The following is a 21,244-nucleotide window of genomic DNA, read 5'->3' as shown; positions in this document are numbered from 1 at the left end:
CCCGAAATTTCTCCTTTAAGGGAGATCCTGTAATGCAAAGCTGTATAGCACCTCGTCCTTACTAGAATGGTAGACTCCAAGAGTTTGGATTTCGGGTGCTGGCAACATTTGTATGTGGATGATGAGTGTTTGCTCAGCTGCCTCTTTGAAAGCCCTCTAGATTCATAATACTGATAATTTCCATGACTTCTCCCTGCAGCAGTGAGCCTATCCAGTGGGAAATGGCCCCTGCCCTTGCCTGGCAGTGGCAGTGGCACTAGAGTGGGCTGGGAAAGGTGGGTCACATGGACTCCAGCAGGATTGGAGACGCTGGCAGAGCTCGATATACACCTTTCCCGTCTGATATGCTGGCTCTAAGAGAGAGTTTTCACTCGAAAGGGAAAGTTTAAAGCTCTGGCTCATCAAGGGGAGCAAAAGGCAGCAAAGCCCAGGGAAGGTGAGGGGGGTGGGTTCATGCTCTCAGGGCCCAGCTCTAGAAGCGAGGAGACCTGCGAGCACAACCAGATCACTTTTTGGAGGTGCCAAAACCTTCACGGGTGCCAAAGCATCCCCCGGCACGCCCCGTGGGGGACAGGGCGTACAGTGCCACCAGCCATTTTTCCAAAGACATCAAGGGGGAGGATGGACGGTAGAGGCAGTGGGTCGGGGCGAAACCCTTAAGGAGGAGACCACCTTCAAGAGGGGCACTTGCATGCCCCCCTCGCCACAGGGGTATCGCTGTACTCCAGCGAAGGCTGTGGTGTGGAGGTAGCAGCAGCAGCGAGGGCAGGTGGAGGAAGACTGTTGTGGAGCGGGACCGGTTTCTGCGAAGGGCCGCGTCCCGCCGCGGAAACCCCCGCGGGGCGGGGCTGGGGGGGCGGCCGCCAGGGGGCGCGCTTTGCGCGGCTTTAAAAGGGGCGCGGGTCGGCGCGCGGGCGGTAGTGCGGCGCGCGGAGCTGGGAGCGCTCCTTCGCGACCCTCGCAGCGACCCTCCGCGCCCCGCCCCCGCTTCAGACATGGCCAGCGGGGGACTGCAGCTCTTGGGCTTCGTGCTGGCCTTCCTGGGCTGGATCGGCATCATCATCAGCACCGCCATGCCCCAGTGGAAGATGGCATCCTACGCGGGGGACAACATCGTCACGGCCCAGGCACTCTACGAGGGGCTGTGGATGTCGTGCGCCATGCAGAGCACGGGGCAGATCCAGTGCAAGGTGTACGACTCACTGCTGAAGCTGGAGAGTAAGTCGGGGCTACGGTTTGCGGTGTTGGGGTACTCATCCTGCTGGGCTTGCGGGTGGCTGTCCCGACGAGGTCATACCCTCCGCCTCAATCTGTCTGTGGTCGGAGCTGAGGGTGCCGGTCCCGTGGGGTCATTAGCACCGTGCTGGTGTCGGTCATGCTGGACTTGGGCTAAAGTGCTGATGAAGAGTGGCAGTCCTTGCTGCCCGTGTGTCCCGTATCCCGCTTAGCACCCGTGCTATCGGGTCTCAAGGTCTCTGTCTCACGCTACCTGCCCCTTCGGTGTTGAAGGTACGGGGTCGAGGTCACTCTCTCTCCCGTTGGGGCTCCTATGGTGCCTCTCCCTGCCACCCGGTGACTGTCCGCGGAGCATCAGGGGCGCAACCCGCGGCGACACTACATCCCGGGGCGGGGTGGCTTGGTGGGCCAGTACCCAGGAAGGAGCTGGAGCCGTCCTGCAACCCATGTCGGTACGCCGGCTGCCCGCCTCCCCTGACAGAGGTCCCGAGGGGAAAGGGTCGTATCTTCCCGTGTGTTGCGAGAGAAAGAACTTTTGGCTGTAGAAATTTACTGTTCGTTAGGCATGGCTCAGCAGGGATCAGAGTTTATCAGCTGTGTTGAGATGGACGTTTAGAGCCGGGACCCTTTTTGCGTTTGCCTGGTTTCGTTTGACCGGTTTGGTTTTCTGTTCTCTGGGAAAATCGCTGGTATTCTCGTGGGGCTGTTAAGCAAAGGGCTGGCAGGTGTTCTGGACTCTTGCCCAGGTAGCACTGCTTGAAGTTTTTAGGCAGACCCGTACATCAAGGTTGATTAAGTCTCTTGTACTGGGATGGTGAAACCATCTCGTGTATACAGGATCTGGCTTGCTGGCGTATCACTTGGGGCAGTCAAGCCGAGCTGGACCCCCATTGAGGACTGTTTCTAGAGCACTGGAGCATATAACTTATGACACCCAAAGGAGTTTACAAAAAAACCCCACAAACCACAACCAAACACAAAACCCAAACCCCATCCTTTCTCAATATCCCTCCTCCCATCCCGATTTCACTAGTGTCTTGGAAAAGCTTTATCCCTCCCTAATTAATAAAATAATAATTACCACCTCGGTCACCTTCTCTTTCCCGGAGGAATGGGCAGACGGTTTCACATAAACCAAGGACCATTGGGAGTATCCCCGTTTTAAATTGCTACCAAACCCTTCCTCTGCGTCGCGCATTGAAGTCGGACATCCCGAGCCTCACGTTCATCGCTAGCCCACGTCAGCCAGTGCTGCTCCCTGGCCCCGGACACTCGTGGGCCCAGCAGCTGATAGAGGCGTTAATTGCTCTCCTGGGGAGAGCACCCACATAGCACTCAGGCTGCAGGGATGTGGGTAATCAGGTCTGGGCTAAGCACAGAGTCTGGGGTGGTTTGAGTAGTAATTATGTATAAGCTCAGCTTCAAGCTTCTTATCTTGGACTGGGAGTGGGGGGGGGGGGGGGGGGGGGGAAGATGCCAAAAGTGCTGAGGAATCTCCAGCCACCCCCTGGGTGGGTTGCGAAAGGTAAACTTGCCTCTGGGGCTGTGTAGCTGCAACCCATTGTGCTGTAAATGAGACCTGCCTGCAGAATCTTCCGCGGAGTCTGGCTTGAACAGGCTTCTGAAAACCTGCCCCAGGACCTCTAGACTCAGCCCATTCATTGCTGAGCGCTGAAAACCTGCTGCTCCCCCTCGTCTTTGTCCTGCAAACAATAAGGTCTCTTCTCTTCCCAGGACTATGGAGAGGTGTGAGGTGGCAGGAGCCAAGGCTGAGCTCTTGTGATCTTTTCTGTACTTAGAGAGTCCCTGGTCCACGAAATACGGAAATCTCAGAGACAGTTTTCCTCGTTGGGAAAGTCAGTGAGCACTAAAGGGCTCCCTTCTCTCATATCCTAGCTTGCTTAGGTTGTGTCTTTCCTGCTTGAAAGCAGACCATATCTATGAACTTAGTTCCTGTTTTCCCTGCCTGGTCTTAGCAGCCTAATAGGCAGGGACCAGCAGTACCGTTTCGGGTGGAGGTGTGAAAGAAATCCATTTACACTCCATGCAACAGCCGCACCCTGGGACAGGTGCAGCTGTGCAGTAAGAGCTCTCTTACTGGGTTTGCTTGTGTTGTGCTGAAGGTGGTACAGTTATGAAGGCAGAAAAACTTCTGCCTGCCCATGCTTTTGTGCTAGAGCTTCATGTGCCCTGATTGCTCTGAGCCACACATCAGAGCCTCATGCGCGGATGGGAGAGGCTCAGATCTGTAATTATTTTGTCCCTGTAGAAAGGACTGACTCTCCTCACACCTGCAGTAATTCATGGTTGTGGGGATGCTGGAAAGCTTTGCTAGCTCGCTGGTAGCTATTGCTGTTCCTCTAGATGTGTTAGTGGTTGGCTGCTTGAACTGATGCTGCACGTTGGAGATGGGATTGGCACAAGCTGATAAGCACCATCAGCCAACTGAGGGGCATCCAGCTTCCCGTGTGGCAACGCTGCTGGAGTGCACCCATGCTGGCATTTCTCCCGCAGCTGCGTTCAGCTGAGGGCTTATGTCAGTGCTCCTATTCAGGCAATAGAAAGGCTGCGTTTTGCTGGCTTACGTGAAAAGCAGTGCGTGGCCACATGCAGACACACAGGCAACAAAAGCCACCCTTGCAACAAGGCTTTATTGCACAGCCTCAGCATTGTTCTTGTAGCCCTCCAGCATCGTCCATGGAGCTTAGCTGAGATTTGTGCACCTCTGGGGTCTCAGGGAGATGGTCTCAGACAGGAGGGAAAGGGGCTCGTAGTACCTGTCTCTGGAAGGTTTCAGCCCCACTTAACCACACTCTTCTGTTGAAAGCAGTTTTCCAGGGTTCTGTCTAGACTGTTCTAGCTGAAGATACTGGTTGCCCTGTTTGGTTTTGCTGGGAGAGGTTCTGTGCTTGAGACAAGCTGAGACTCGTCTACTACTCTATCAGCAAACCTGGTACATCCACAATGAGCCTTTGTGCCCTAGCCCAGAAAATAAACAAGGATTTGGATGCTCAAACAGCATCACTGAAATGTGGAGTCTTTCCTCCTTCATCTTTACCTCTCTGGCTGAGCCTGTTCCAGGAGCTGGGGAAGTGGATGGGTGGGGGGATGGAAGAGTTCATGCTCAGGTTATTGATGGTGGGGGAGTTGGGAGGATGGCCCAGGGAGGGACAAATGTGTCCAAATAGTTTGTTACCTCTCCATCTTTAGATCTGGAGTAAGCAGGTAGAACCTGCTGCTATCTGTGCTTTCATGTGGGTTAAGAGTTAATTTGCTCCCATGTTTCTCAATCCCTGTTCCTTCCTCATGAAAAATCATGATCAAGTGATAAAACAGTCTCATTTGTGCTTTCAGAAGGTAGAGGGTTACTTGGAATGCCACCTAGACTGTTCTTGTGCGGTGTCCTGTTGTGTCTGCAAGAGGGGATGAAATTCTGTTGCAATAAACTGACTTCGTTGCTCTACAAGCAGCTTCTAAGCAGCTTTAGGAGCTAGTACAACTCTGTTACTAAATCTCTTGGTAAGAGAATTTCCAGGCTTTGTGAGAAAACAGGCTGCCCAGGTCTCTTCTGACCAGGAATCTGTCAATTGTGGTACTGAGTGTTCCCTTTTGTACCAGGAAGCTTTCTCTGCTGTTTGACCGCAGGAGACAATTGAACCTTATTTGCTGTGGGGTAGGCAGAGTACCACTGAAGTTGCCCCTTTAGTACAGGGCATGCAGTGAGGGCGTTCAAGCCTTTCCATTTTGGCAAGAAACACGAACCTCTCTGAGTTTGTGTCCTGCCCAGATTCATCTGCAGTCTTTTAGACTTGTGGGGAGATGCTTTGAAGGAGGGCAGACTGGAATACCTGGTGGTGGTGTGTGCAAGTTCTTTGCAGAAGTTGGTACGGGGGTTGAAAGCCTCCAGGCTTTTGGGTCCAGTCAAAATGAGTGCAAACTGTGAGAGGTTTGCTGGCTACCTCTGAAGCTGTTCTTGCTTGCTCAGATCTTTGTTCCCTTGCCTGCTGCAAAGAACTTTCACATGGGCAGGGCAGAACAGCAGGGTCTCAGATCACTCTCCTTCCAGGAGATTCAGCTTTCATGAAATCCCAGTGGGAAGGCTTTGAAGGCAGCTGACTGCTCTTGGAGGTCGATGGTGTAACATGCCCACTAAACTACAGGGGTGCTTGTAACTTCTGGGGAACTTCCCTGTCAGAGATTAGAGATAGCTGCAGAGCACCTGTTTCACGTGTATTCTGTCATTTGGCTGCATGGAGGCACATGGGAAGGGAAGGAAAAGTCCATAGTTTAAACACAAACAAGGCAGTCAATGGGCATCATCCCTATCAGAAAATAATCTGCACACGGAGCCATTACAGCAATTTTGCATTACAAACGGGCATTACAAAAATCCCATGGCACTTTCCCAACAGCTTTTGTCTGATGTAGTTGACATAACAGAAGAAAGAAAGAAATGCAATTACAGACAAATATCCTCAAACATGCTGAAGTAGTTTATATGTATATAATACATAAACCAAGCAGTTGCCAGTAATTATTCCTGTCAGGTAATGGTAGTTGTGGGAAGGAAAAAAGTTATATAGGTAGGCACTTCAGATAAGCTGTACCGTGTAGTTTGTGCCCAAACCCACTGAAAAGAAGCCAGAACTGTTTGCTTGCTTTTAAAAAGGGAGCTTCATTAAAGTGAAACCGGTGTGAACTGCTGTGTCATTTTTGTGGACTTGCAGCAGAGTTTTCTGTGGCTTGCAGAATTCACATTTTTGTCAACAAACTTAAAATAGTAGCTTTAAACCTCTGTTCTTCAGTATTGTTGCTATAGGCTTTTCAGGTCAGTTTTCTCATTACTAACCAGCAATCAAAGGGCTTGTTAATAGTAGTTCATATTGTCAAAACAGTGTTGCCACCTGACAGCTGGTTTTGGGTGCCAGGCCAGTTTGTCTTGCTTTGTACAGGACTTTTGTTTTTTTTTCCCTGGTGCTCCTGAGACTGCTGGTTTCAGAAAGCTATGGTGTGGGAGGCTACAAGCATTGTGCTGCCTGTTCTGTTGGGGAGAGGGTTGAAACAGCAAGGAGTGTGGGGGAAGTCCTGTTTCTCTCTAATGTGATGGAAGTTGTAAAGTGAAATTACTGTGGAGTACTTCTCCCTGTTGGTAGCCAGTCCTGTTTAGCAGGTTAAGACAATATCCTACTTCTATCATTGGGGATTTTTTTTTAAAGCACTTGGAAAAAGACCTCTGTGCACAACAGAACTATTATTAAACTAGCTTTCCCAGCTGCTGGATGTGCAGCTTCTCTTGACAACGTGGTTGTTAATGTGTACTTAATAACTAATAGTTTGTGTGATGATTAACTACGGTTGGTGTACTGCACACATTGCAAAAGTGGTAGGAAGACAAAAGCCCTGTCTCCCAACATGAGATATGAGCATGGGGCAGCTGGGTTGGGCGGAGGGGAGGATAGTTGGGTGATACAGTCATGTTACGTATAAGCTTCGTGGGATAAAGGAAAAGACTTCTGCAAATGCCCCAAGCTGGTGTTCTGCCCTACTGCAAGCTTCCTAAGTGCTTCTGTCCTCTTATGCCACGGAGCCATACATAAAGGAGGGATGAGGACACCAGGGAATGTCCTCTAGGGTTCACTGCTGAAAGTGGGTGACCCTAGGAAGTGCTCACAGTGCTTGCTTTTTAGTAACTACTTCTGCAGAGCTGTCAGGGTGTGTATCCAGTTAAAACACTTTGAGATTTTTAGCATGTTTCATAGCTAGGTCTTCTGAGGTCACAGAAATGTTTTGAAGCATCATCTTGCTTGTTCCTTAATACTGTATTTGGAGGTGAGAAGTCTCTTCCCACCCTAGTTTTTTAGATGTTTGGGAAAACATTTCCTGTTTTCACCTTCATGAAAGGCCATCTTACTGTAGATTTGATGAAACTGATTTGATACCTCTGAAGAAAATGTCCTTTCCCATGCAATGGTGAACTAGTGTTCAGCCATTGACCTCTCCAGAGCTACTGCTGTAATGCACAATTTAGCCTTAAGTGTATGGCAACTGAATTGGTTGCCTGGGTTGGTAACCTCTCAGCTAAGGTATTTCTAAAAACTGGCATAATTTCTGCAAGCTAGAAATTTAGAGTGTGATCTCTGACACTGGAGGTAAAGGTGTTCCAAAATGGGTTTGGATAGGGCTGTTGAGATTAATGGCTTTGTAAATGGTTTCAGCAATCAACGCAGCAGATGGGTTTTGATTAACACCTGGATGGTGGGGAAGTTTGTCACCTTCCCCTTTGAAGGAAGTGAGAGATGTCATCTAGCCAGGCTGATTGTGGGGTTTTTCCCAAGAAAGCCAAGAGTCTTTTAAAAGGAGTGTCCTTTCTTTCTATTGCTCTGAATATTGCTTTTTGTTTTGTTTGTAAATGGTTTCATAATCCACTTACAGGACAATAAGGTTGTGTAAGGCAGATCCAGATCCATTTTAAAGCAGCACTAGCAGTGGGTCTGACAGCTGTTGTTGATGTGGGTCACCAGACTTTTCCTGCACAGGCAGTGCTGTGGGACAGACACAGTGCAACAGAGCTGCAGAGGATAGGCATGTGGCTGTGCTACCCTCCTGGTATTGGATTTGAACTCATCTATGCTCCAGGCTCTGATGGGTTCACCAGACCAGTGCTGACTGAGTTTGCAGGTGCACTATTATAAGCTGAAATCTTGCAGCTGTAGTTGTCCAAGCTTGAAGTATTTTACAGAGCTCTAGCAGAATGAGGTCAGTGTGCTTTGAGGGGTGAACTCCAGACCTGCAAATAGATTCTGGTGATACTTTGCTAGAACTGTACATGTGTCGCCGCCCGATAGCCTTCTGCCAGGGGACACATTTGCCTTGGTTACAGCATGCTCCTGGGAGTTTCTCCCTTTGATTTGTTTGTTCCAGGTCTTAACAGGGCTGCATATTAAAATCCATGTTGTTCAAACAAACATGATTTGCCAGGCAATAGAGCTCAGGCTTTTATTTCTCTGCCATTCAGGTGTTCAGTCACATGAGTGCTTTTCAGTAATGACTTAATTTCTACCATCATTTTCTTTTCTTTCGGTATCAAGAAAATCTGAATTCATTAGCTCATGTACATAGGGCATGTATGTCCTCAGGAGTCAATACAAAGCCAAATCTTGGATAAATACACTGACCCTTGCCTAAGGGAACCATCATCCCATGCTCTAACTTTTAAAGCACAAAAGGCTCTTACAACTTTTGAATGCATTTGAGTTTAGTAAGCTAAATATTTTAGGTAGGAAAAAACCCCCAACAAGTATTTTTCATTCCTGTAGGAAAATGCTTAGTCTGTTGCAGTTGTAGTTTTGTACCCTTTGGGACTCAAACCGAAGATTTAGCACAAAAATACCTAAATCACCCGTGAGGTATTTGTATAAAAGACAGGTTTTTGGAAGTGCTGAGCAATAAAGGAGCCTTGCTGTCTGTCTGCTGTGGGACTATTCATATGTATGACACTATTCATATTAAAGCATGCTTAAATGCTTTGTCAAGGTAGGGCCTAAATCTGAATACTTCTTTTGATAAGCAGATATGTCCTTCCAATTGGGATTCAAATGATGCAGGAACAAAAGATGTCTGAGGGCAATTCCCAGGTCATTTCCTGCCAAAAGCTGCATGCCCTTGTTTGCCATGCATTTTAGAGGAGGCTGAGAGCTCGGATCCCAATGCATAACAGTCTCTGGGAGCTTAAAGCTGAAAAAGAATGTCTTGCTTGGTTGTATCCTGTATGATAAGGAGCAGAGTATTTTGACACAAGGTTTCTGAGCCCAGTAATTCGAGTTTATATTTGTATCTTGAGTTTTCTTTTTGGTAACTCGAGTTCTGATGTCTTCTAGGCAGTCTGCAGGCCACTCGGGCTTTGATGGTGGCTGCAATACTCCTGGGCCTTGTGGCTGTATTTGTTTCTGTGACTGGCATGAAATGCATGAAGTGCATGGAAGATGACCAGGTGAAGAAGATGCGGATGGCAGTCTTCGGTGGGGTGCTCTTCATCATTGCAGGTTGGTACCATATGGATGTTTAGTGTTAATTGCTGTTTCCTAAGCAGCATTTATCTTGCATGGGGTGTGAGAGGACAGGGAAGGTTCCTGTCAATCTCCAAGAGCATATTGGGCTGGGAATTCCCTAGAGGATGTTGGCACAGCCACTTCTGGCTATCTGAGGCTTCAAATGGGTCTTTGACACTAGCATCCTACTTCATAGAGATTGTATGCCTTCCATCTCTATTAGCAGAGCTGAGTTTAACCAGTAGACCATGCTTCAGTGAAAGGCTATCAGCAGTCTTGCTTTTGGTTGCAGTGTAACTGTGGGTGACCTCAAATCCTGTAATTTCTCTCCTAATCAGCCTGAGTAATAGGCCAGAACTTTCCAGGGTAGTGGTAGCAGCAGCTCAGCATCCTTCCAGATCTGCTTCCTCTACACATTTTTGAAGTGATTTTTGGTGGTTGTTTTGGTTTGTTTTTTTAGTAGCTCATGATACTGTGTTCTTTTCATGTGCAGGTTTGGCAGCACTGGTGGCCACATCATGGTATGGCAACAGAGTGGCTCGAGCCTTTTATGACCCTTTCACCCCTGTCAACACCAGGTACTGACTCATTTGATCTAGCACTGTAGTATAGCATGACAAATGCTCATAGGGCTTAGTTTTGAGTAGCAGTGGCTCAAAACAAAGAAGGGAATTTCCTGAACTAGCTGAGTTGGCTTCAAACTGTGCCGAAAGAGCATTATGACCAGATCTCATCATCCATATTGATTCTAAGTCTTGGCTTTGTTTTAAGGCAGCATCCCTGCCAGAGACCTAACTGCTGCAACTTCTGCATTCTTCCTCCACTAAATGCTAAGGCCTTATTTGTGCAAAGCTTGGCCCTGGTGTAGCTGTGCAGGGTGAGCTGGCAGACTGGTCCAACCCAGGCTACAAAGCTCTGGGCTTTTGAGGGTCAGCTGAAACTTGTGTTGCTCCAAACTGCTGCTTGCAGGAAGTTACTTTCATTCCAGTTTCAGCTGCTTTCTGCTTTGTGTGAACATGCTAACACTGTAATCCAGAGGCATTACTTGTAGAACTCACTCTTCCTTTCTTCTCCTGCAGATTTGAGTTTGGATCAGCTCTCTTCATAGGTTGGGCAGCTGCTTCTCTGGCCATCCTTGGGGGAGCCTTCCTCTGCTGTTCCTGTCCAAGGAGGGAAACTTCATATCCACCCACTCGAGGCTATCCAAAAAATGCTCCCTCCACAGGGAAGGATTATGTATAATGAATCAAAGAAGAGGAGCCGCCAGCACTGGTAGTGAAAGCATTTTGGAGAGGACACTACAATGCCACTGTCCTGAGCAGAGTTGAGACTCTAGGTTCTGCCTTCCTCTTCTCCCCCAAAATGTGTATATTTTTGTAATCCTCTTTGCTACTGGACATAACTTCTCTTTTCTCTCCCAGCCCATGGAGGAAGGCTAGCCTAGATTCATAGGTGTTGCCACCGAAAAGATGAAACCTCCGAGCTTGGGTGAAGTTTAGTATTTGGGAGTAAAAGGGAAAAATGATACTGTGGTTTTTTTAGATGGATGTTGGTGCTTTTTTAGCTGTGTTTTTTTTTTTTAAAGGGTAACAAATTCAGTCCCATATCCCACCCATTAAGTTAGAGCCCAGTGTGGTGTGTGTAGAAGATAAAGGAAGATATATCAGATACCAAGTGATGAAACCAATAGCTTAAGGGGAAACCATAATTTTTGGGAAAAGACTTCACATGTAAGAATGCTTGAAGAGATCTAAAATGCTCTTGTACTGTTTTATTGGTGCACCTTCCTTCCTGTGCAGGTTGGCATGACAAAGGGTCAACAATTAAATTGCTGTGACTTAAGTTGAAACCCATAACTGTCCATGCACTATTGCTGGCCAACAGACGATGCTGTGTTAAGGTGGCTTGGCTTAACTGTTTGTCATTGCTCTTTGACACAAGATCTTGTTTGTTGATTGTTTGACCAAAGGGCTACAGAGTTCTGTCTACAGAGGCTAGCAGACTCCCAAAGCAGCCACAAGTTTCTTTGTCAGGGAATAACTGAAGCAAAATTATTGCCTTCTATTTTCACTGGTCTCTGGTGGGGCTATTGGTGCCGTTCTCAGACACAGTGCTGCAAGTGATTGTTTCTTGATGTTTCCACCCTAGTACATAACTGAGCTTGAAGCTTTATCCCATTGTGTGTGTTACAGGCCACCTTTTAATAAACACTCTCCTCCTACCTTGAGTCTTTCGTGTTTGGGCTTACTTACTGATTTTGGTTTGCTGTAGCAGCTAAATGTTCAACCAAACTGAATGCACTGCCACTCCCTGATGTTTCCCCAAGGATACCTCACATGCTGCAGTTTCATCCTGTCTTTTCCTTGTAAACACTTTCAGTGGTATGAAGGCAAATTCCAAGGAAACTGACTCAAAGCTCGTGGCATTTTCTTTTGATCCAAGTTCACCAAAGAGGAAGAAACTAGCATTTTAAAGATAAAGCCATCCTTGCATATTATCATTCAATAAATAAATAATGCAGCTCAAAGGTTCCCACCCCTTCCTCTCAAGCACCCAGTCAGTCACTTGGTGTTTGACTAATACTGGCTGAGGTTGGATGAAGTCTTGTAATTCCTAGAAGGATTGTACCAGTTCTCCAAGGCTCAACCTGTCTTTTCCTACAGAAGGAAACTAGTTGCTTCTGACCAGGATTTATAATTGTGTATGTGTTCAGAGGTGTCATTTCTTGATTTCCTTCTGTAGCCAGGGAAAGCCTTTGGGGCTGAGCCGTGTATAACCATAGCATGGGGGTTTGTATAAGCCTTGTACGTCTGTTTGACCTAACTGCAATATAAATCAAAGTTATGAAAAAAACAACCAGAGCATTTGCTTCAGGCTTGAGTTGATGTTGACCTGTACTTGGAGCTGGGTCATGTGGCTTCCGCTTCTCCATGAGGAATTGCCTATGCACAGCAGCTGCCTCATGAGACCTCTTAGGGGGTGGCAGTTTAGGTGATGTTAAATTGCTGCTGAAGTCTGTGCTTTTGTATTTGCATTAACCCCCAGCCAGGAAGCAGATGCTTGTATTGGGAACTTGTATAAAATGTTTAAACAATTTCAATAAATGGACTTTTTTTTTTAAGGAAACTCAAAACTGCATTACTTAATTTCTTGGGTTTGAGAGGACTTGGGCCAATGTGCGTGGGAGAGAAGAGGGAGGGCTTGGGTTTTTAGCAGCTTGCCTGCCAGTATGGAGCTTGTTTATCTGTGTATCTATAGTAGACATAGGTGGGGACAGATCTTCTGCAGTGAGTCAGGCAGTTGTGGCCTCTGGCAGAAACTCACCCAGTAATCTGCTGTGACTGCAGCCCAGAAACCAGAAGGTCTGCTCCTCACCATGAAAGGCTGCACCCTGGGTGGAGCAGGAAGGGGTAGGGGGAAGGCAGATGATTCCCTTGCAGGGGAGTGGGAGCTGCAGGAATGGGGTGTGGAGCCAAGACTCTCCCAAGGAGAGATCCTCTGTTTAGCAGTGCTTTCTTCTCTAGCTTTACCTGGGGTAGGGTATGTGCAGGCTGTGGCTATCTGCATGAGATGCTCTGCTTCCAGAGTACGAAGAGACCTGCTGATCTGTATATGCTTCAAACTCTTAGGTGCAATTCTTTGGTGTTTCTGGGTTAACAGAAGAGTTGGGCCTTTGGACCCATCTCGCCTTAAAACACTTTTGGGGGTTTATTGTGCTTTTTTCATCTGTGACAATGAACAAAGCCAATCTGGTGTACCTTTTTTGCATACCAGGTAGAGAGGAATTCCAGCTGGGGATAGTCTCTTCTAACTTGTATTAATACTACTGAGGGTGGCAAGGCTCTATCCCCTTTGCTTCTTTCTGGCCTAGAAACCTTTTTCTGTTTCCAGGGCTCTTGTGTTCATGCCTTTCATATTTTCAAGTACATCTGATGAGAGGCAAACTTTATTTAAAAACATTTTCCTAAGCTCAGTCAAGGAGCTGCTTCCTCTGTTCCCTCTCTCCACAGGCTGCTTGCTTTTGTAATTACAAACAAAAGGAATAAAGCTAATTAGGCCTTGTGAAGCTGGCAGAGCAAAACACCCAGGCATGTGGCTGGCTCAGTGAGCTTGCAGTGCCTGGAGCAGACTGGTTGCCTGGCATAGTTTGGGGTCTGTGGTCATTCTTATTCCAACCTGTGAATTATTTAAGGATTTCCATTGAGATTAATTTTTTCCCATGTTTTCATGCTCAGTCCCTCTCTAAGGACTTTTGCAAGTTCCACTCTGAAGTTTCTTGGGCAGTAGTAAAGTCCTGGGCAGAAGAATGGGGAAGAAAAGCAATCCTGCCTTTCAAACAGTAGAAGTTCTCACCTGCTGGCAATAATAGGCTGCTGCAGGAGACTCAGATCTGTTTGAGACGAGCTCGGAGGAAACAGCCAGAGGCTAGCTTGTTTGCTGTCCTTCTAGTTTGACAAAATTCACAGCCAAACTTTTTTGGGTAGGTGTTGTGGATTGCCAGCAGGCTGATTAGAAAGCCAAAGATGAATCTGGGAATAAACAATCTCTTGTGGTTTTCAATCCTAGTTCCAGTCCAGTGGTGGCATGGGGTGACATGACCATGACGCCTCTTACTATCCATGAACTTGGAGGGGTGGTGACCTTCGCCCACTTAGGGCAGCTCTCATTTCACCCTGCTTGGGAATGAGGCTTCCAACCTTTTTTTTTTCTCCTGTCTTTCATGCAGAACCATGCAATTCCTCTTGGATGTGTTTTGTGGTTTGTTTTTTTTTTAAGCTACCTTTGGCCATCTCTGCTGTAAGTTTCTTAGAACTGGAGTAGCATGGATTGAAAGTAGGGGGGGAGGGTTTTTGACTGCATTTAAGTCTTTGCATGTAACTGACATTCTTGATGCTAAAGCCATCTCGCAATAAAATGATGGCATTTGTCTGTACAACAATGGGAACTTTGACAACTTCTTGGCATCTTCCATGCCATATTTATTATTCATATGGTGCCAGAGCTGTGTATACTATGCAGGGAGCTTCACTGTCAGTAGGAACTGCATGCTCATTTTTATTGCTTAGATCTATCAAAGGAGAGAGCTCAAGATGTTTTTGGAATAGCATCAGCCTGTTGTATTTCTTGGCTTCTCCAACATGATAATTTTAAGAAACCATCTGTGCTAATGCCTTTATCAGATTCAGCTTCTGATTTACATGAGCTTCTTATAATAAAACTGCCTTTGTTTTCTGTACTGCTCTGAGCACATACGTAGTGTGTTAAAGCACTGACAGCTCTCTTGGGGGGGGGAAAAACCAAAACAATAAAGCTGGTGATGGTGGTAAGAAATGTTTGTGAAATATTCATGTAAGTTCAGATTCTTTTTAACATAAGGCAGAAATAATGGCATTACTGAGGGAAAGAGGTCAATGCAGCACTTGTTAAAAAGCAAACTCCAGAAATACCAGTAGCTCCCTCAAGATGCTCAAATGTAGCTGATCTACACATTCAGATGAGTACCAGGCTGAGAGAGCTGAAGCCTTTTTCCTGACCTTTTGAGACATATGGAATAACCTGGAGCAGCCAGAGAATTGACAGTGGTGTAAAACTGCCTCGGTGTTTTCACAAAGGACATCCAAAAGATGCCAACAGTAGCAGCATTTCTTCCAAGGTCTTACACCTGCCCCTGCCTAAGGAGTTATTTCACAGAGGCAACTCTTTGCACATTGACAGAACTGCAGTCAAACCTTGCAGTGTAAGACCTCTCACACGGCCAAGCAGTCCTGCCAGTGCAATTTGCATATGCCATCAGCATTTCTCCCTCACAATGTTCTTTGCCTGTTACCTTAGCACTCACCAACTGGCAGAGAAGATGGCTGGTGTCATACAGACTGGAGATAGGATTGCTTACCACAGACCTGGTCCAGGTGCATTCATTTTTCAGAGGGTTCTACACTTTACCCCACAAACCACAGACTTGAAACAACTATGTGTTTAAATTGAGGCTTTACATCCAGCTGGGCAACTGACCTGGACTTTCCAAACTGGCCCTTTGATTGCAACACAAACAGCATTGCAGGGATTTCCTCATTATCCCCAGTTCCATGGTCTCTTTAATTAATCTAGTTGCCATTTCCTTTCTTCTAGAAGCCCAGCCTGTGACAAGGAGTTTGCTTTTATCTGGCACACTGCTTTTATGACCCCTGTCTGCACCCCTGTAGAAGCCCTGCATGCTATGGCATCTGCATCACTGAGCAGAAAAGGGAAGAACTCTCCTTTGTTGAGCCTCATGTGCTTGATTGGAAAACATCCCAACTCCTACAGCTTTTCCAGAAAGGCCCTGCCTGGATTCCTAGCATACTGCATCATGAACTTGGTGTTTCTAGGGTCTACATTTCCTGCAGTGATCTGTTGGAGACACCAGAAGCCCCAGCCATGGGAATCTCTGGATGCTTCTGTTTTGCTGCCACAGGGATTGTAAGCAGCTGCCAGTTGGGAGCTCCTGTCTGGGCTAAGGGCTGAGCACCAGGCAACCCATCTTTGCCTCCTAGGCACATAAACTGCCCTCCACTCCTGTCAGGTTCATCAGCCAGGCCCAGGAGCAGGTTTCATGCCAAGAAGCTGAGTGCTGATTTCAAGTTTCCTGTATTTAGGAATTTTTATGTGTTCAGTTCTTGCCTTGCTCTGAAACTGGACTCTGAGCCCCTCCTACCCTTCTTTTCTACAATTGTCCAGGTCCTCCTACTTGAGGAAGGACTTTTCCCAAGTTCTTGCATCACTAGGTCCCTCTGACTATACCAGACTCTTCCTGACTTGTACAGTTGAGCTGGTGGCACATTCTGTCTGGGACATTGCACAAGCCCCATTCTTACCATGATATCTTTGCACCTCACCTACCACACCACAAAATACCACACCTCTGAAAGGTAAAGGTACGTCACAGACTCTTGCCCAGGAAGGTGAGGGAGGTGACTGACAGAAGACCTGCATTTCCACATAAGGGCTGAGGAGAACAAGCCATATCATCACAGTTAAGGAACTTCACCTGCATTCCCAGCAAGGATCCTCAGGGGGGAAAAAAATTAAAGAAAATAAAAAGTCCAAACTAAAAAACATCGAACAACAATAGCCAAACAAAAAAACCCACAAAAAACCTGTTGAGAAAGACTCAGTCCTGCAGGAGGCAGTGAGGGAAGAACAATGTGTCTCCTGCCAAGATTTCCCACGTCCCTGGCACCCAGGAAAGACCCAGCTATGTGAGAGCTGCTCTGTTCCAGTGCTAGTACTCTCTCCTGCCAGAGATTCACGTCCTGCTGCAGGCAACGGCTTTGATTTTTACTTTGGGAACCACACAACAACATTCAGCAGGTGGGAGAGGTGGGATGCTGGTACTCCCTGTCCGGCACTTCTGGCTGCCTTCAGAGCTAGCTCCCACAGCGGGAGAGCAGCAGGGGAGCCATGAAAATAAGCTCATCCAAAGGGGAAAAAAAAGCAAGAAATAGCATTCTTATTACAAGGTAAATAGTGCTAACTCCATCTTGGGGGAGTAGAAGCAGCACAGCAGTGATAGGCTTCTCTGCCCACAAGCTGTGGAAGGGCGGTGGAACGCGCTCCACCCTCCCCTTGTGTAACACTCCCCACGCAGCAGCTGTAAATAATCATTTACCTCTGTGTGCTCCTCTTTTGCTACTACTTTGTTTTGTTTTGTGCGTTGGGGTGGGTTTTTTTGGGGGGTGGTGGTGGTGGCTTTCTTCTTAAATGCAGCTCCTGGAGGGGTAGCTGGGCTGAGGTGTATGTGTCACAGCCTTGGCACCAGAGCTCTGCCGCATGTGATCGGAGCTGGAGCTGGTGGCCCTGGGTTACTCCTGTGAGCAAAGCTGCCAGCTGCAGTAAGGGGGATGGGACAGTGTGGGCTGTATTTTTTTTTTTTCCAATCAAAAGAGCTCAGTGCTTCATTTTATGTTTTTTTTCCTCCAGCTCTGCAATAATATTTCCCCACACTTTGCAGTTCTTTAGAAAAGCTCTGGTAAAAACACATCTGTCAGGGAGCCAGGTCTGCTTGTTTACCTGACTTCAGGATTTCAAAGGAAGGTGCTCTGGGGAGTTGTTTGAATCTTTCCTGGCTTCAGGTGCTCAGAAACTGGGAACAGAAAAGGGAAACCAGCCCCATCTTCTGTGCATTTGTTTGTTTGTTCTGTTTTGCAGCAGGTGAAGATGCCCTGCAACACACCAAGACCTGTGGGTTGTCCCTTTTGTAGAGGCTTACCAGTCTTTGGCCCAGAGTAACAGGATAAAAGCATCCTTTGGGGAATATGCATGGGATGGACCTGGGAGCATGAGCTGAAATAGGGCCATGCCCAAGCACACAGTCCTGTGCAAGAGGCAGGGCAGACTAAGGAGTAATGAAACTCTCTGTTGCTGCCCTCCTTAAGGGAGGGATGTGGCCTTGGCCCAGTGAGCAGAGTCTGCACAAGAGGGAGTCTAATTTACACTGCCCTGTAATTTGCTGATGTGGTAATATGTTTAGCTTGGGGAAAAGGCTCTGTTGATATTAATGTGTTTGCTCACATTGGAGCTGTGGTATGCTACATTGACATGAAAAACATCACCACACCTGGATGTGGCTGGACTGTCCTGGCAGAAGTAACGGGACAGCATGTCAGCTTGGGCTGGCTGAGCTGTCAGGACCTCTGTGAAGTGGGAGCAGCCCCCTGAACCCACCAGAGCCAGACATAGAACCATAGAATTGTTTTGGTTGGAGGAGACCATGTTTTGGTTGGAGGAGACCATCAAGTCCAACCATTACCCTAGCACTACCAATTCACCGCTAAACCACATCCCTCAGCATCACATCTGTACATCTCCTAAACACCTCCAGGGATGGTTACTCTACTACTTTCCTGTGCAGCTTTTTCCAGTGCTTTACACCCTTTTTGGAAAAGGTAGGATGTGACAGCCTGGCATCTGCTGTGGCAATGCTCACTCTTTGTTAAGAACTACTGCCCAGGTTAATTAGACAAAGTGTCAGCACTAGGATCAAGAAATAGTTCCTGAAAGCTTTTGAACTGGCCCCAAATAATTGATGGTAGTATGAAAAACCCAAAGCTCCATCTCCTATCCACAACCTTTCCCTAACCACTGCTTTTTAAGTCCAGAAAATGATGGTGAGAATATTGTTGTTACTGTGTCCAGTTCTGGGCCCCTCAGTTTAAGAAGGACATTGAGACCCTTGAACGTGTCCAGAGAAGGGCAACGAGGCTGGGGAGAGGCCTCGAGCACAAGCCCTATGGGGAGAGGCTGAGGGAGCTGGGGTTGTTTAGCCTAGAGAAGAGGAGGCTCAGGGGAGACCTTATTGCTCTCTACAACTACCTGAAGGGAAGTTATAGCCAGGAGGGGGTTGGTCTCTTCTCCTAGGCAACCAGCACCAGAACAAGAGGACACAGTCTCAAGCTGTGCCAGGGGAAGTTTAGGCTCGAGGTGAGGAGAAAGTTCTTCACAGAGAGAGTTGTTAGCCATTGGAATGTGCTGCCCAGGGAGGTGGTGGAGACACCATCCCTGGAGGTGTTCAAGAGGGGATTGGACATGGCACTTGGTGCCATGGTTTAGTTCATGAGGTCTGTGGTGACAGGTTGGACTTGATGATCTCTGAGGTCTCTTCCAACCTTATTGATTCTATAATTCTATGATACCAGGTAGTATAGCAGAAATACCACAGGGCACAGATTGGAGTGCTAGGGCGATACACTCTGAACAGACACTGGGCAGACAGACTTGCAGTGAGAGTGAATAATTACTGGTTTGTGATCTGTTCCTGTTCTAAGAACAACAGTGTAGCGGCTCAAACACACCTCCCCGTTTGCCTAGCAGATTTGTTATTAATAATTTCTTACAGCTATGCAGCCCTTTAGTTCATGGGACTGCTCCAGGCTGTCTGCTTCTTGTTTCAGGGTAAGTCTCAGGGCTAAGCCCTGCAGTTAGAGAAAATACTTGTTTGAAATTCAAGCTAACTCATGAGCAAAGATTTATCACCACAGGACTTCCATGTCTCTCTACAGTTTTATCTGCACACCCAATTCTTCATCATCTCAGAGCAACCTGTTGGGTTAGGGCAGTGTGTTCGCTCTTCTGACAGATGGGCAGCAGGCAAGCTGTAGGCTCGAGCCTTAAATCCCTGAAATAATGGGAAATGCCCACAGATCCACGAGGCTTTGACCTTGAGTCTCCTGTCACATATAGTGACAGATGTGACATATGTAGCACATATGCTGGTGCTCTAACTTTCTTCCTCCTTCTCCTCCAGAAATCCACCACGCACTTGGGGGGCTTCATGTGTGTTCCTCTGGGGCGGGCCAGCTGTGATGAGTTACTTGGCTCTGGTTGCTGGCACAGGAAAAATATGGACCACTTTGTCCTCAGGCTCCCCTGGAAAGGGGCAGGTCTTCGGTGCTCCATCCTTGCTGGCCACCTCTGGAGCACACTGAGCTGAGCAAATAGGTCTCTTCCAGGTCTGTCACATGGGTGGTCAAATCAGCAGAAGGCAGGGAGCAGGACTGAGACCCTTCAGCTCAGAAATGGAGGAGAAAAGTGGAGCAGTGGGGTAGGACCATGCTTTTGGCACTGGTGAACTCCAGGGCACAGCAGGCCAGCAAAGCTCCCAGGCTTTTTGCAGAAGTTTTCAGAAACTGGAACATAAAATAAGTAAGACCATCTGGTGCTTTGTGCTGCAGAAAAATGACCAAGCTTTCCTTGCACACACCTAAGTCTGCTGCAGGCATGAATTAGTTCTGATGCAGAGCAGCTCTTATCACCACGAGCCCATGCTTTAACAGCAATTTCCTTACAGTTCTTCCCTAGAACCAGACTCAGGTCAGCTTTGAAAAGTGATGATATCATGACCCAAGTTAGGAGCAAAAGAAAACTGCTTTTACAGAATCTCACTTTGCATGAACCTTGTTTCAAAGAAGATAGATCAGGTGTTTTGGGTTGAGTTTCAAACATTCCTTACAGCCATAGCAGTAGTTCAAAACGTGGCAGGCCTTTTATAACTTGTTTGTTACCATAGATCACAATGTCAACATTGCAAAAGTGTAGCTTGTTTCCATCATAATCAAGTTGTCTAGCACTGAATAATAGACCAGTGGAGGCTGCCTCTTTTTATCTTGGCATGCACAGAGCTTAGCAGTGTGTGTCAACACTGAGAACACCTTAATGATTGCATTGCTTTGTCTCCCTGGACCCAAAGCCACATGGACTTTGGAGGGGATTCAAGCTGATTCTTAAAGTACTTGCTCTATGCCAGCTTATCCCTCCTAATATTGGTGAACTTGCTTATCTGTGTCCTGGCTTTCAGAAGTTAGCCCTCCCTTTCCTCCTATTATTCACCTGGATAATGAAAAGCATGCTGTGTGAAATGGGCAGTGATATACTCTGCACACCAGCTGGCAGAGGCTTCCATCAGTGCTCTGCTAACCTAGTCCTTTCAGTATTACATAAATGTTGTCACTTTCCAGCCCCTCTGAGCAATGGATTCAGTTTAGCTTTGCCAGGGGGCATGCAAACAGCTCAGAGCTTGAAAAAAATAAGTAATGTATTAAGAGTGGGACAGAATCAAATATATATTTAAATTAGCTTGCTCATGCATGAGCAAAGCACAAGGAAAGCTCTGGTGAAGCAGGAATATTGTGCTCAGAGCCAATAAACTGGCACCAGGAACTGCAGGCACCAAGATTCCACTTTGGACCACTACTTGTTTTTTTCCTACTGATTTTAAAGAAGAGATACCTATGGAAATGGTAGGACAAAAAAAAAGGCATAGAGCATCCCAGCCCTGACCACAGCTCCATCTCTGTTTCAATCAATTTACCATTTCTTACGGAATAGCTGCAGATGGCACAGGAAGTGCAGGGCATGCCCTGCTCCTGTCATAGAATCATAGACTCTATAAGGTTGGAAAAGACCTCAGAAATCATCAAGTCCAA

At 47.2% G+C, this 21,244-nt stretch overlaps 1 protein-coding gene across 1 annotated transcript; it reads left to right on the top strand.

The window, feature by feature from the left end:
* Positions 1–933: 933 nt before the first annotated feature.
* Positions 934–12,417, top strand: CLDN1 (claudin 1). The gene is made up of 4 exons (XM_068164046.1): positions 934–1,218; positions 9,114–9,278; positions 9,778–9,862; positions 10,364–12,417. The coding sequence occupies exons 1-4, from the start codon at positions 996–998 to the stop codon at positions 10,524–10,526; spliced, it is 636 nt and encodes a 211-aa protein (XP_068020147.1). The 5' UTR covers positions 934–995; the 3' UTR covers positions 10,527–12,417.
* Positions 12,418–21,244: the final 8,827 nt, after the last annotated feature.

Source organism: Melanerpes formicivorus, unplaced genomic scaffold (assembly GCF_026170545.1).
Source record: "Melanerpes formicivorus ecotype bairdi unplaced genomic scaffold, bMelFor1.0.p_v2 SCAF_76, whole genome shotgun sequence".
Taxonomy (NCBI): Eukaryota; Metazoa; Chordata; class Aves; order Piciformes; family Picidae; genus Melanerpes; species Melanerpes formicivorus.
This window is presented reverse-complemented; position numbering and strand designations above follow the sequence as displayed.